The sequence below is a fragment of the Apteryx mantelli genome, chromosome 1 (genome assembly GCF_036417845.1).
Source record: "Apteryx mantelli isolate bAptMan1 chromosome 1, bAptMan1.hap1, whole genome shotgun sequence".
Lineage (NCBI taxonomy): Eukaryota > Metazoa > Chordata > Aves > Apterygiformes > Apterygidae > Apteryx > Apteryx mantelli.
The window spans coordinates 183,541,363-183,554,661 of NC_089978.1; the positions used below are offsets into that span (position 1 = coordinate 183,541,363).

Here is a 13,299-nt window from a genome sequence, read left to right on the forward strand (position 1 = left end):
ATAGGGAACACAAGATCATTTGCTACAATATATACATCAATTACCACTCACCTGACGCCAAGTAACCCTTGAGTCGCGGAAGCAGAGTCTCTGGGTCTATTAAAGTAAGCTTGCCTAAGCATTCAGCAACAACATTCCTTGTACCCTCTTCTGCACATTCGCAGTGTTTCAGGAGTAAGGCCCAGATGTTTTCAACATATGGTTTGAGACCAATCACTGATGCAGAGCTAATTATTTCTTTCAAGGAATGAAGAAGAAGGTATTGCCTCTTAGGTTGACTGGTTATTTCTTGTAAGACAAATGGCAGATACTCAGGAAGATTGCCAACACTAATACTGCCTAATGCATAAGATGCTGCCGACTTGACTTCTTCGCTAGGAGAGGAGAATGCTTCTAATATTACAGATTTCAGCTCAATTTGTCCACTTAAGTCAATGTGATGCCCAACTTCCCCAAGAGAAAGCAAAGCCAAAAGTCGAATGGAATCTGTGGACCTGGAGTTCTTGACATCTTGAATGAACTGACCTACAACAGCTGGTCCTTCCTTAGGGCAAGCTCGAGTAAGGGCAGCTACACATTTGGCAATAGAATAGTAAGACTGCTTGTGAGTAAGTGCTGTGCTCTGCGAGTACACTGGACCCGTTAACATGCGTAATAAATCCATATAGCCTAAATTATTTGTCCCAGTCACAACCAAAGCTTGGAAAAATTCTAGCATGGCACTAAGTGCTCCACCCTGGAGTAGAGGTGATCTCACCAGCCCGATAAGTTCATTGAGAATGGACCCACTGATCTTTGACAGGGAGGAAGGATATACTTTAGCCAGTGTTGTAAGAAAACTGATGGCCATCTGTGATACATGCATATCACTTTCACTAATGAGAGGTGGAAGCTCATCCAAGACAGCATCAATCATAGCAGCTGTCAAACTGTCACTGTAATTTTTAATTAAAATATCTAGAGCAGAAAGAGTGCCCAGTTTCAAAGCTCGCTGGTTTTTTCTCAAAAAAGATGCAAGAATAGGAACTCCTTCCCCAAGGATTGGTCTCAAATCTATCTTCAAAGGAGAACCAGCAATCAGTGTCATGGCCTTCACTGTAGTTAACCGAGTGATCTCATTCTTCAGTCTCTCTAGGAAGATCTGAAGTGTACTGGGCAAGTCTGTGCCAAGGCTGTCACCAAGGCTACAAATGATTTGACCCATGCAAGATATTGCCCTCTCTTTTACCTCCTGATCAATGTCAGCAGCCTTTAATCTCTTGATTGTACAAGTAAATAAATCTTTGATGTAAGGAGTAGCATCAAAGGAAGAAGGCTGGTCTAAAGGACGAATGACCTTCACAAGTTGTTGTGTAACCAAAAGAGCCTCTGATGTTATCTTGTAAAATGGGTCTCCAACACAAGCAACAACTGGAGGTACCAATGCTTGAACATGAGGATGAAAGACTTGGGGAGAATGATTACAGAGGATCACATACAAACAGGACAAAGCATCTATCTTCAGATTAGAAGAACTTGATTTGTCATTAAGTGAAAAAATTATTCCTGTAAGAGAAAAGAAAAATTTATTTTTAGGTTGTATATTTATTCTCTTAGAACACTTTAAAATTTCTGAAGGATGGCAGCTATACTGTGCTGATGTTTTTGCTCCCAGCCTTTCCTGAATGCCTCCCAGACCTTTCCACTATTTTATTCAAACAATTAATCTTCAAGCTTCCTCTACAAAGAAAAGCCACAGAATGGACCAACTGATGGCTTGTGATGCCTTTTCCTAACTATAAAGGAATTCTGAACCCTGATCTTGTCAAAGTTTACTTTTCCTTGTTACTTCAAAATTCAGCATTTTGGTAAAAGGTAAAATATGGGCAATAGTTTGCTCTGCTGAGATGAAAATGAAGGCAGAGTTTGATCCTGCAATTAGAGGCAAATCGGCTTTTTTCAAAATTCAGAAGGAAAAATATCAATCTCAGAGCAATCCTTGTTTTCAAGATTACTGGAAATACGTCATTTAAATATTTATACGTATTCACAAAGTAGTTGATTATTTTGCCAATTTCTTTAAATAGAAGCAATACTTCAAATGTTTATAAAAACACAGTCAAGATTTAAAGATCGAGAAAATTCACATCCAAGTTACTAGTAAATCTTTTTAAGCCAATAGTATGTTTCTCATACCTGGTACAAGCACAGGAATATGTTGTGTTAGGGCCCCAGGTAACACATTTACTAGCTCAGTCAGCATGTTAAAGCAACACTGTCGAGTCTTCACACTTTTCTCCTTCATCTGTTTGTGCAAGGCTTTAACTATGTTGGGAACCTGTAATCATCACACTTCCGTTAATGGGTTCAATACCTGACATTTCTTTCATCACAGATCACTGGGAGAGTTGGGGGGGTGGGGAGGAAGGCACATATATTCCTCAATTTCTGATTTCTCTGCAGAACTAGAGAACTTTGTATAAATATTGTGGAATGAAGCTTCAAATCAATTACTGTCCCAAAAAGCACTAAAGCAATTTAATTTTAAAAGGTGAGATGAAAAAAGCAAAATTAGATTTGCATTAACAACAACAGTATAGAGCAACATTTGAAAAGTCATCCTAATAATTCACTTTGAAAAGATGGATAGTGTTGAAAAACAGTATTTTCCTTTCTTTAAACAAAACACTTTGTAGCAAATCAAATTTTACCTTGATCATTAGATCTTATTTCTATATTACTGAAAGCAAAAAATAAATTATTTTGCTCTGTTAACTTGGCTAAACTATCTATGACATATCAGTTTTACAGGTGAAAGTAAACAACTAAAGTCAGAGTACAGCTTCAGTGCGTCTCCCAAACATACGAAATCTTGACAAATAACCTGACTCTGAAGCATCGTCAAAGGTGTCTCTCCTTGCTCCATTGCATCAGGATCACAAAGCCAACTCTGCACAGGTCGAGTTTGTTTTAGAAGAGAAAGATATGCATGAAAAACATCTGCTTTTACATTCTCTTCACGCTCTTTGAATCTGGCTATTAATGCAGGAGATACAGTTTTGTAGAATTCTGGAAGCATTTCATGTCGCGTGCTAACCACAGCATCCAGACATTTAGCAGCTGCACGCCTCACTTTCCAGCTCATGTCATCATCATCACTGTATTCATCGTCGCTCCCTTGAAAAAATAAGTTATGCATATGTTCAAGTCTAGACAATCAACGCATCAAGTTTTATTTTAAACAATTAATAAAAATATACTCGGATTCTTTGTGTAAGGCATACCAAATAAATAGATTGAGAAGTGTAAGTATGTTACAATATACATACCTAAAAAGCCTGGTAAACTGCCTAAATCTTAAGGCTAATAATTTTCTCTGCTAATTTTCTCAAACTAACCCTACACATCCATTAATTTAAACTGCAAAAGGGATAGAGTGTTTTCCCACCATATTTACAGCCTGACTACTGATTTAAAGCATATTCTTCTTTATTTGCCATATAAGCAACAAGGCAGCAACAATTACCAGTTGATCAAGATTCAACAGATTATTCTGTTTCTTTCTATGAAGAAATCAAATCATACCATTGTACCCACCAAATAACAACAGCAAATACAGAGTAAGCAATGCAAACATTTACTTTTTATAAGCTAAAGCAACAGTATAGGGCTCATTGATTCTCAAAGTAACAAGAACATTATGTTCTGGGTCCAAATTGCTTGTGTGTCCAAGCTTTCATAGAGCTTACATATGACAAGGTATTTAGCAACAATAAATACCTTTTCTTTTCAGCCTAAAACAATTTTATCCTACAGAAAAATATTAAGAGTATTTTGCAATTCTAAATTGTTTCCGATTTTATGCATTAGGCAATGATATTTTCTAGTGAAAAGTAATAAAGAGCTCTTTCCCATGCTGAATATGTAGTTTCAATTAACTGATTTTTTTTTTCATGCTAGTTATACCATCCTACATGCTTCTGCCTTTTAACATCTCATTTTTTCCATCTTTCAGTGATAAGTATTTATCTTGTAATTTATATTCACCCTTGGAATTCCTCAACTCTAGTAGATACACTGCAGATACATGCTGAAAACTAGATCATCATCCTGTACTTTTATTCTGAGAAGTGAGTTCGTAAGGTATATTTAAAAGCAGTACAAGAATTGAACACACAAGTATACAAGTCATTCAAATGTTGGTACTTGGCAGTGATACCAGCCATTTCAATTTCCTCAAACCAGTGCAGGTTAAGTTCACAAGCTCTTCCTCAACTCAAAACCAAAAAAGAATATACCTTGATCATCATCATCACCACCATCAGCATCCATAGCATTTTCATCTTCATCTTCATCATCATAATTGTAATTAGGATCATAGGTAAGATACTTCAGACAAATGTTTATAATAGTAGATACATGAGGATAAACTTCTTTAGGACATCTGCATAGTACAAAAATATAAGTAATTTCAAATTACCTTAAAGAATTAAAATATTTCTGCCTAAAAGACTTCATGCCACTTACTGTACTTCAGGGACTGTAGCCAAATGAAGTATTATCAATGCATCCATAACTATGAATTTTGGGGGGTTTTGTTTGTTTAGTTTCTTTTAGAATTCAACTTTATCAGAAATTCAATTCACTCTCAAACTTAGAGTACAAATACATCAGGTCACAATGAATACAGATAAATATGTTAGAAATGAGGACTGGAAAAACACATGAATTTTACCTTGATAGACAAATGCTAATAAATATAAACACATTTTATTGGCTACTTGACAGTGATACAATTCCTTTCTCCTCATATCAATTTCCAAATACTATCACAATTCTTGCCATTAGCAGCAAAGGTCAGAAAAAATAAAGTCTTAAAAAACAAAACCAAAAACCCCCCACACATAACAGCAGAATGAAGCATACCCTGTCCTATCTTTAAGTTCAGAAATTAAGGTCAGAAAGTACAATACTACCATGTAACCTGATCTGCTATGGAGAAAGGTTGCAGAAGCCCAAGATACGCCTTCGGATAACAAATTTTTGTCACCACTGTTGGACAATAAATATCGTATTTATTAAAATATGTCCCCCCTCCCGCCAGTGTGCACAAGCAGCACTGGCACAGGAGAAAGTTTCCAAAGCACAGATATAACACAGTGCTTAACAGCTAAATTACAAGATAGAGTCAAGGGAATAGTTCCAGCTCAAAGTTTGCAAAAACAGTTGGTACAAAGGAGATCACCTCTTCTGTGAGGAAGTTGCTTTAATTCCCCTTCAATTACTCAAAAAGCAGCAATGGCCATTTACATCCACGTGGCACAGTATCAGATCCTAAGATAGCCCAAAACAGGCATCCGAGAATAACTTACCTCCTAACAAAGGATTCAAAGGCTTGAATGCAATACTCTCTTAGTTCATCATCATCTACGTTACAAAACTTTACAACCAAAGGAATGATTTTCTCAAGGTATTCACCTGATAAAAGAAAATTAGCAAAGTAATTACTCTCATCTAAAAACTTTTAGAGTTGCAGATAATATATATATTTTCTTACCTATTCTATGACCTGCTTGCCTACTGATAGCAGCAATACACTGTATATAGGTCCTAGTTGTTGACATGGAATCATTTTTAGACAGCTCTGTCAACAGATGTTCAATGAGGTCAACAAAAACTATATTGCCACAACTCATAACCAGGTGACCAAGAGCAATGATGGTTCTTTTCCTCACAGCAAGTCTGGGGCTAGTCAGCTGGGGGAGCAGACAGGTCAGAATTGAAGGATGGAAGTTAACAAGCAGTCCTCCTTGCCTTAAAACAGACAAAACACAAACTCAAACCAATTGAATCTAGATAACTTTGTTCATATACTCTACCAGAGTTTATTGAAATATTCCCAAAGCATCGCATAGATTCCAATTTAAGTTTTTAGAACTTTTAGAACTTGATGTATTTAAGTTTTCAGAACTTTTAAAAACAAGAAATGAGGTTACAATACATCTTCAAAACAATAAACATTAAAATAAGCTTAAAACTATAGTTCAAGAGGTAACAATAATCCTAACCAGCTTATCTTCAAGACATTCACTTTTTTCCTCCTTTAAAGTTTCATCTATACTTACAACAAAACTTTACCATATCATTCCACATAACTTAGAGAAAGTAACTCCACTTTAGTATTTGGAGAATTAAAGTTCAAAGTACTTATGGAGTACTTTTCCACTTCATTTTCCAAGAGGGACGTTTACCTGCTCAGCATATCAGCCATGATATCCAAAGCCTCTAGTTGAACAGACACATCTTCCTGCTTGGCGATAGCACTAGTGAGACGCCCTGTGATCTTTTTGCAAACATTAGCCGCTAATGCAGAACCTGAAAGTACAACAAATCCTCAGCATTGTCATAATAAAGAAACACAATTTTAACACCAGGGATCATGTTTGCAACTATGGGAAGCTACCTGGTCTTAATTTGAAGAAATTTTTTGCCCACCAAAATAGGCTTGAACAACCAGTTCCTTTTGCTAATGTAAAGCATGCTCTGCATTAGAACTGGAAGACTGTCCATGTGGAAACACACCAAGGAGGGGTTTTTTTGTTTGCAGTGGCCTCATAAGGCGTATCTAACAAAAAGGACACTGCTTTTGGCAAGGCAAGCAATGGAGAAAAAAAAAAGGCAAGACAAGCTTAGAATAATAAAGGGAATATAGGTAAAAACAAATGAATAACTAAAAGTTACAGGAAAGCACAAAAGCAGAGTCACCTCTGAAGAACAGCTGCATAATAAAACAGTAAGATAAAGTGATGTCATACAAAGAGTTACTTAAGTCTACCTGGAATACTACTGAAACATTTGAGGATTGGGGGGGGGGGGAATACACACATACACACACACTCAAACTATTTTAAAATTCAAGTAATAAGGAAAATGTCTTCACAACAACTACACTAAGAGGTTTTCTCCCAGAACTGCCTAATATTGTTCAAGTAATTATGTGAATTGAAGCAACTCATCCATCATGATAACAGCTACCCCATGGCTAGCTCTCATCTTCATTTGCATGATTACTTTTTAATAGCTGAAATTTTCTTAGCGATTTGATGATTTCTAAAATCTTCAAATTAAAGAGTCTCATGAATTTATACTTGGGCTTTGAGGTGTTTCTTGAGAGTTTTGAAATTTAGATCCAAAATTAACACCAGTTCTATCCTATAATAAAATAAATTTATATATTTATGGCATATTCCAAGCTATATGACTGAAAACAATTTTGCTACAAAAACTACATAGCAATTAGACAATACAAACATATTACTGTAGAGGCTAAGAAAAAAAAAGAGACAACAATCTAACATTGAGTTGAGAGCAAGAAGTAACACCTGGGTTCCTTCTGCATTATGAATACTGATGATATTGAAGATTTTGCTACAGTTATTCTTGAGCTTTACATCCATCCTCAAGATCTACTTCTGTGTTGTGTAGGCAAAAAACAAGAATAAAAGCTCAATTTTTTAAAAAAGCAGTTCCTTTATGCATCTCACTACTGCTTGATATAAACATGACTTACTTGTGGACTTTCAATACAGGATGTCAAAATCTGAGTAGCTGGGTAACTTAAACTTCAGAGTCTCTTAAAAACTCTGCATTCCCAAAGCCTTTTAAATCATTTTTCCATTCTCATTCATACCCTGCACTATGACACCCGAACAACACTTTACTAAAAAGTAATGTCATTAATTGATGAGCTGTTCGTCATTATTACCTCTCTTGGAGGAAAGACTGTCTTCATTGAAAATTGTAGGTAAATATTTCAGTAATTCAACAGGCAATTGTTAGAAAAACAAGGTATAGTCCAAAACACTTACCAGAAACTGAGACACGAAATCAGATCATTAAAGAAAAATACCAGACTTATAATCAATTTAAAAGCATACTATCAAAAAGCAGGATTAGATTTAGCTATTACTACAGTCTAGAAATGCTCTACTAGACAACTATTAAAACAGGAGTTTTACACTCAATTTGTTACACCAACATTCCTATACTGGAAGTTTGTTTTTCACATTAATGTGATGTTACAGGAGAAAAAAAAGTTAAATTAGTAAATCTGGAAGTACAGTCACAGAAGTCACCAAAAGAATATTTCTACCATACATTTTTCCTCTGACAGAAATTAATTCCAGTGCTAAATGAACTGAATCTCCTTCACTAAAGAACCATGCTTTTTGCATTTTTAAAATTAGTGATGAAAAGAGATAAAACTAACATTTGATATTCCAAGTACAAAATGCCTTACCACTGGAAGCTGGGGGGAGTTCTCCAATCACAGTTTTAAGGCCAATGCTTGAAATGTCACGTAACTGTTCCTTATCTGAAAGCATGTTTGTACAGAGGGTATCTACAATGGTCTCCACTTGATACTCCTTCACTTTACTCACCAAAGGGCCAAGACTGTATAAACAGAACATAAGGGTATTAAATCTGCAGTTTTAAATAAAATTCTTCATTTTATTTCAATATTTGCATTGAATTTAAAAATGAGATTATTTCTGGTAGCAATATAAATCAGAACTTTTTTTAATCTGAAAACCTTCAACAGATTAGGCTGATACCCCTTCTCAGTAAATCTAGTGATAATACACACCTTCTTTTTATCTCGTAATGGAAATGTTTTTTGCATAACTGTTCTGCTTCACAGTCTCAAAACCTAAGTACCTCTTCCTTCTCACTTAATGCCAAGATTTATAAAAAAAGTTACCTAGACACAAAATCCAGTTTACACGCTTAACCATCAGTGCCTACTTAGTTCACAAACAAGTAAGCAACCTTCTTTACTACTGAATCTTTATTCTAGACAAGGCTTGGGTCCAATATGATGTACATCCAGACACTTATTCTGCACCTTAGCATGCATTAAAAGAACACAAATGGTAAAATACGAAACAAGGAAACAGCATGCCTTCTTTTACACAGGCTCCAGGCACCACTATACACACAGCACAGACTAATGTTTCCTCTTTTCCTCAGAACTGATTTTTTAGTCACTCCAGCTGCTCTGAGGATTATGGCAATCTTGCATTCCCTTGTCACCTGCTCCTACTTGTTCAAAATACTGAAACTGCAGAATGTCCTAGTAGAGTCCAGTTCACTGGTACAGCATCCTTCAGCATCTTCCCAGCCCTATCACTAACTTCCAGTGTCTCTGTATTGTTAATGCTCTGTTCCAAAAGGGAAGTTTTGCAAAAACAGCAGCACCTTATTTTGTCCCTGTTTCCTCCCTTTCAGACTAGTAAGTCTTCTACTTCATTCTTCACACTCCAGGAAAAGACACAGGCCTCGATTTTACTAACATTCATAGTAAAGTGTACACATCATATTTCAGCTACAAACCAAATTCTGTCCTGTTACAGATAAGGAGATCTAGAGGACCTTGAAGATTATATGTAACATGAGACAAAAATTACAGCTTGACTTGCACATTCCACATTTAGTCCACAGTGCTGAAACCACTGGCTATCATAATGACCAACATATGTCTCACTGGCCTTGGATGCCTATATCCATCTGTTGTTCTTTATATTAGTATTGAAAGTATTTTCAAGCATCAGCCATGTTTTTGCTGTGTTATATCCTATTGTGCTCAATTACTAAGCAATGTATGACTAAGTCTATTAGCTGCTGTGCAATAAAGGTAGTTACAAAAAAGCTCATTATTTCAGTACAAAGAAGATTTTTTTATAAAGTAATCAAAGCCAAAATAAAAAAGCAATATTCTTTTCTCTATACTGTAAGACTGATACTGTCAGCAGTTGGCCACAATCACCAAAGCTTTATCAGGAAAATCAGAAATACTGCCTGGTAAGAAGAAGTTACTTTAGAACTCCATTCACCAGTGGAAAACCTCCAAAAGAAGAACTCAAAGAACTTACTCTTTCCCCCACTATTTCTCCAACTTTTCACTCCATATTTGCTTACCTAGCTCCTCCCTGTATTTTTAAAACACCTCCCTTCAGACAGGGGAAATTAATTTTGAGAAACTTTCAATTACCTGCTCTTTTAACCTAATTCAGTTCCTTCAAATATACTACATTAAGCACGAACCCATCAAATTCCAGAGTGTTGTAAGCTGCATCCCTATCATTTCTCATAGAAAGAAACAGTACAGTTTACCTACACATATAGTGACTACTCTGAAAGACATAGATCCCTTGTTTTAAAAACTTCTGCTCTCTGTATTTTGATCTTGCCAGCTATGCTCTCTTTAAATCTCTGTGGTGACATCCATAATATTATTACCTATCAACAAAGCATGCTTATTAATGAGACTTGTCCACACTAGAGGTGAGATGTGGCATGAAGCTAAAGTTAATAAGCTCTGCTAGGCTTCAGTTCAGCACTGATCCTTACGGAATCAAGGGCAGGAGGACAAGGAGCTGATAATAGGAGCAGCCAAATAGGAGAAAAAGCAACGGCCTAAGGCAAGAAAGGAGACAGCAATAGTGAGGATCATCTACAGAAAAAACAGGAAACGTGAACTCAAAGTATAGCTCACCAACACAAATAACAAACATAGATGCATCTCCAGCAAGCTACCATTTGTTTTTATTTCCGTCTGAATTACAGACATTATGGATACCATTCTGACTTGGTCTTGAGCACAGACCTTCCCCTAGTTATGTTTTGCAGCTGCACCAGATGTCCCACCGAGGAAATTCTATGGTCTGATTCTTAACAGCATCTCAGTACTTTTCCTCTCATGACACACACTTCAAATTATACATTTCACCACAAATTCAGCTTAGGCCACAGTAAGAAAGCACAGAAGGTTTTCAAAGGATTCTGCACGTGTGTTCTCAGTGCAAGTTTTGAGTAGCAGTAAAGCATGAGGACTTTAAGCTAGCCCTTCATATAAAAACAATCTGTCTTAGCAAGCAGATTGTGATATTACTCGTAAAACAGATTAGCATAATTAATAATAAAACAACTTTCGAACTAGAAGCATCTGTCTACTTTAACTCCTTTGTCAAGTGTAAATGCAGTAGCCTATCCAACAATGGACTAGAAAAAACAGTAATATACAGAAAGTTGGAATATATTAATTTGCACTTCAGTTTTCACTGAATTGGAAGCAAATACCAATTATCAAGCTTTTAAAACAGTTGAGCCACAAGTTATTTGATACATAAAGGCAGAACACATTTTTTTTTACAAATTAGTCTTTCAAAACAAACGTTCCACAAAAAAATAACCAAGATCAAAAAGACACTAGAAAAAAGGTGGGACAACCTCCAATTTTGCTGTACAATATAATAATGGAGTTGCTAGTTCATGACACAAAGCTAAACCCTGATTAACAAATATTAATATGCAGTTCTAGTAAGCTGAAGAAATTAAATACATTATATTCTAACTGTACAAGATTACTGGAAAGAAACTATTTGGAGGTAAAGTATTTTCTTTCAGACCTTAGTGATTACACTGAAAAAAAAAAGTACTTGTTTTTATTTTATTCCATAAGATTGATAGTTATTCTCTATTAAGGGTGAACTTCACATAAAAAAGCACTGGGATTAAGTCCACTGCCCAAACAAGGAAAATCTATAGGCAAGCAGAAATTCTGTCTGAGCTAGCAAGATACTAAGCTGCCCACAAAGACTATTATTCTGAAAGTAGATAGTCCAAAATCCAAGTCAAGTTATGCTACTCAGGCAAAAATTTACTTTAAGCTTAACATTACTTATTTAAATCTTTGCATTCTCACATTACTGTGTTAGAGAAACCAACAAGTATTTTAAGACAAAAATCATTCCTGAGTCCTTACAGTCTAAAGAAGAAAGTGACTTTCTGGCCTGTGTTTACAGTATGTATTGAGAGAGAAGCATACAATGTAGAAGATGACATGCAAAGTGGTCCTTCTTGTTTTACTGGAAATGGCTCTGCAGTTTAAGTCTAACCCCATAGGAACACAGCTGGCCCCTAGGTTCACTACTGGCTAATAAAACTGTCAGCCAGTTGCAAGGGAACACACAGGTTCCCATTCAGAAGCAAAGGCTTAAGGCTATGACATTCAGCATACAGGCACTAACGTTAGCTTAGGAGCTTAGTACTGTACTCACCAAGAACGACAGCACAGACAGCTCCAGAGTTTTAGTGCCTTGCTGGTCTGCTGCAGAAGAAAAACCCTGGTTGCTGCATTGTTTTAGCCGTAGAGATCTGAGGATGTATAGCTTAATTTCTAAAGCGCTGTCCATAAGGAAATGTTACTTTGTATTAATTTTTTTCCTTGCCTTATGTGCCTTGTATCATCTCCATTTTTAAAGGTGACTTAGCATCTTGGACCTTATTAAACTAACTTGTGAATGAGGACTGTAGTCAAATTCCACAGTGAGTTTGTTCAGTTTGAAGTTGTGATTCCTACTTCTAGACAGGGCTATTGTCCTTTCAGCTGTATATGGAAAAAAGGGAACAATCTAGGCAGAGTTTAGAAGCATCTACAGGGTAACTTCAAACCCATGTGTTCCATATTTCTCTGAATCTCAATCCTCTATCCTGCCTCAGTGTCAAGTTTTCCATTCCCCTTGTCCCAAAGGCTCCCAAATACACTCTGATTACCCTAAGTCTGTCATTTTCTTGCCTTAGAGGTCCTCACAGTTATTCCAAAACTGTCCCTCTCCACCATACAGCCCACATCACAAGACTACCATAGACCTCCCAAATCATTGCATCACCTCTACCTTCCACTCCAGAAAAAAGGACAGCGTTCCAACAGCTCAAGCTAAATCAACACACACAGTTGTTGAAGGGAGTTAGTTTGGAGAACTAGGCTCAGACCCAGAAAACTGCAAGTCAGTGATTCAAGCAGGACTTGGAGGGCTGAGAACTATGGCCTTTACTCTGGGAGAACTGGCATATATAGCTTCACATGGGAGGACAAAACCCACACATCTTAGCCACTCCAAAACCTGCTATGTGCACCCCAATGCTGCTATCTTTCTTCCCCAAGTCCAAGATTTGACAGCAGTTAGAGCTAATTATCCTCTGGAAAAGTTCAGGAGAAGCAAAAGACAGCAAGCCAGAGTACACTTATCTATTATCTAAAACAAGCCTTTGAATTCAGCCGCAAAGTATAACTTATAATATAATATTAACCAGAGTGATATTCAGATTTTTGGTACCAGCTGCCTGTCAGCAGGCAAAGTTGTGAACTTCTCCTTAAATGGCTAAGCTTGTAATGCCTTACCCTCATGAACTCAAAACAGTGTTTATGCTTGAGGCATAGCAATTAGATGAATACCCAGGAATATGAAATTCCCAAGA

The 13,299-nt window shown here is 36.5% G+C and overlaps 1 protein-coding gene across 2 annotated transcripts in view; it reads right to left on the reverse strand.

Moving 5' to 3' along the window:
- CAND1 (cullin associated and neddylation dissociated 1) overlaps positions 1-13,299 on the reverse strand; it is a 29,252-nt gene that overhangs the window by 5,070 nt on the left and 10,883 nt on the right. For both annotated transcript variants that reach the window (XM_067313879.1, XM_067313883.1), the window contains 8 exons: positions 8,279-8,433; positions 6,231-6,354; positions 5,537-5,793; positions 5,352-5,457; positions 4,278-4,423; positions 2,864-3,156; positions 2,176-2,317; positions 52-1,545 (listed from right to left, as the gene is read on the reverse strand). In XM_067313879.1, the coding sequence (XP_067169980.1) occupies positions 52-1,545; positions 2,176-2,317; positions 2,864-3,156; positions 4,278-4,423; positions 5,352-5,457; positions 5,537-5,793; positions 6,231-6,354; positions 8,279-8,433 (2,717 nt within the window). The remainder of the gene's footprint in view (positions 1-51; positions 1,546-2,175; positions 2,318-2,863; positions 3,157-4,277; positions 4,424-5,351; positions 5,458-5,536; positions 5,794-6,230; positions 6,355-8,278; positions 8,434-13,299) is intronic.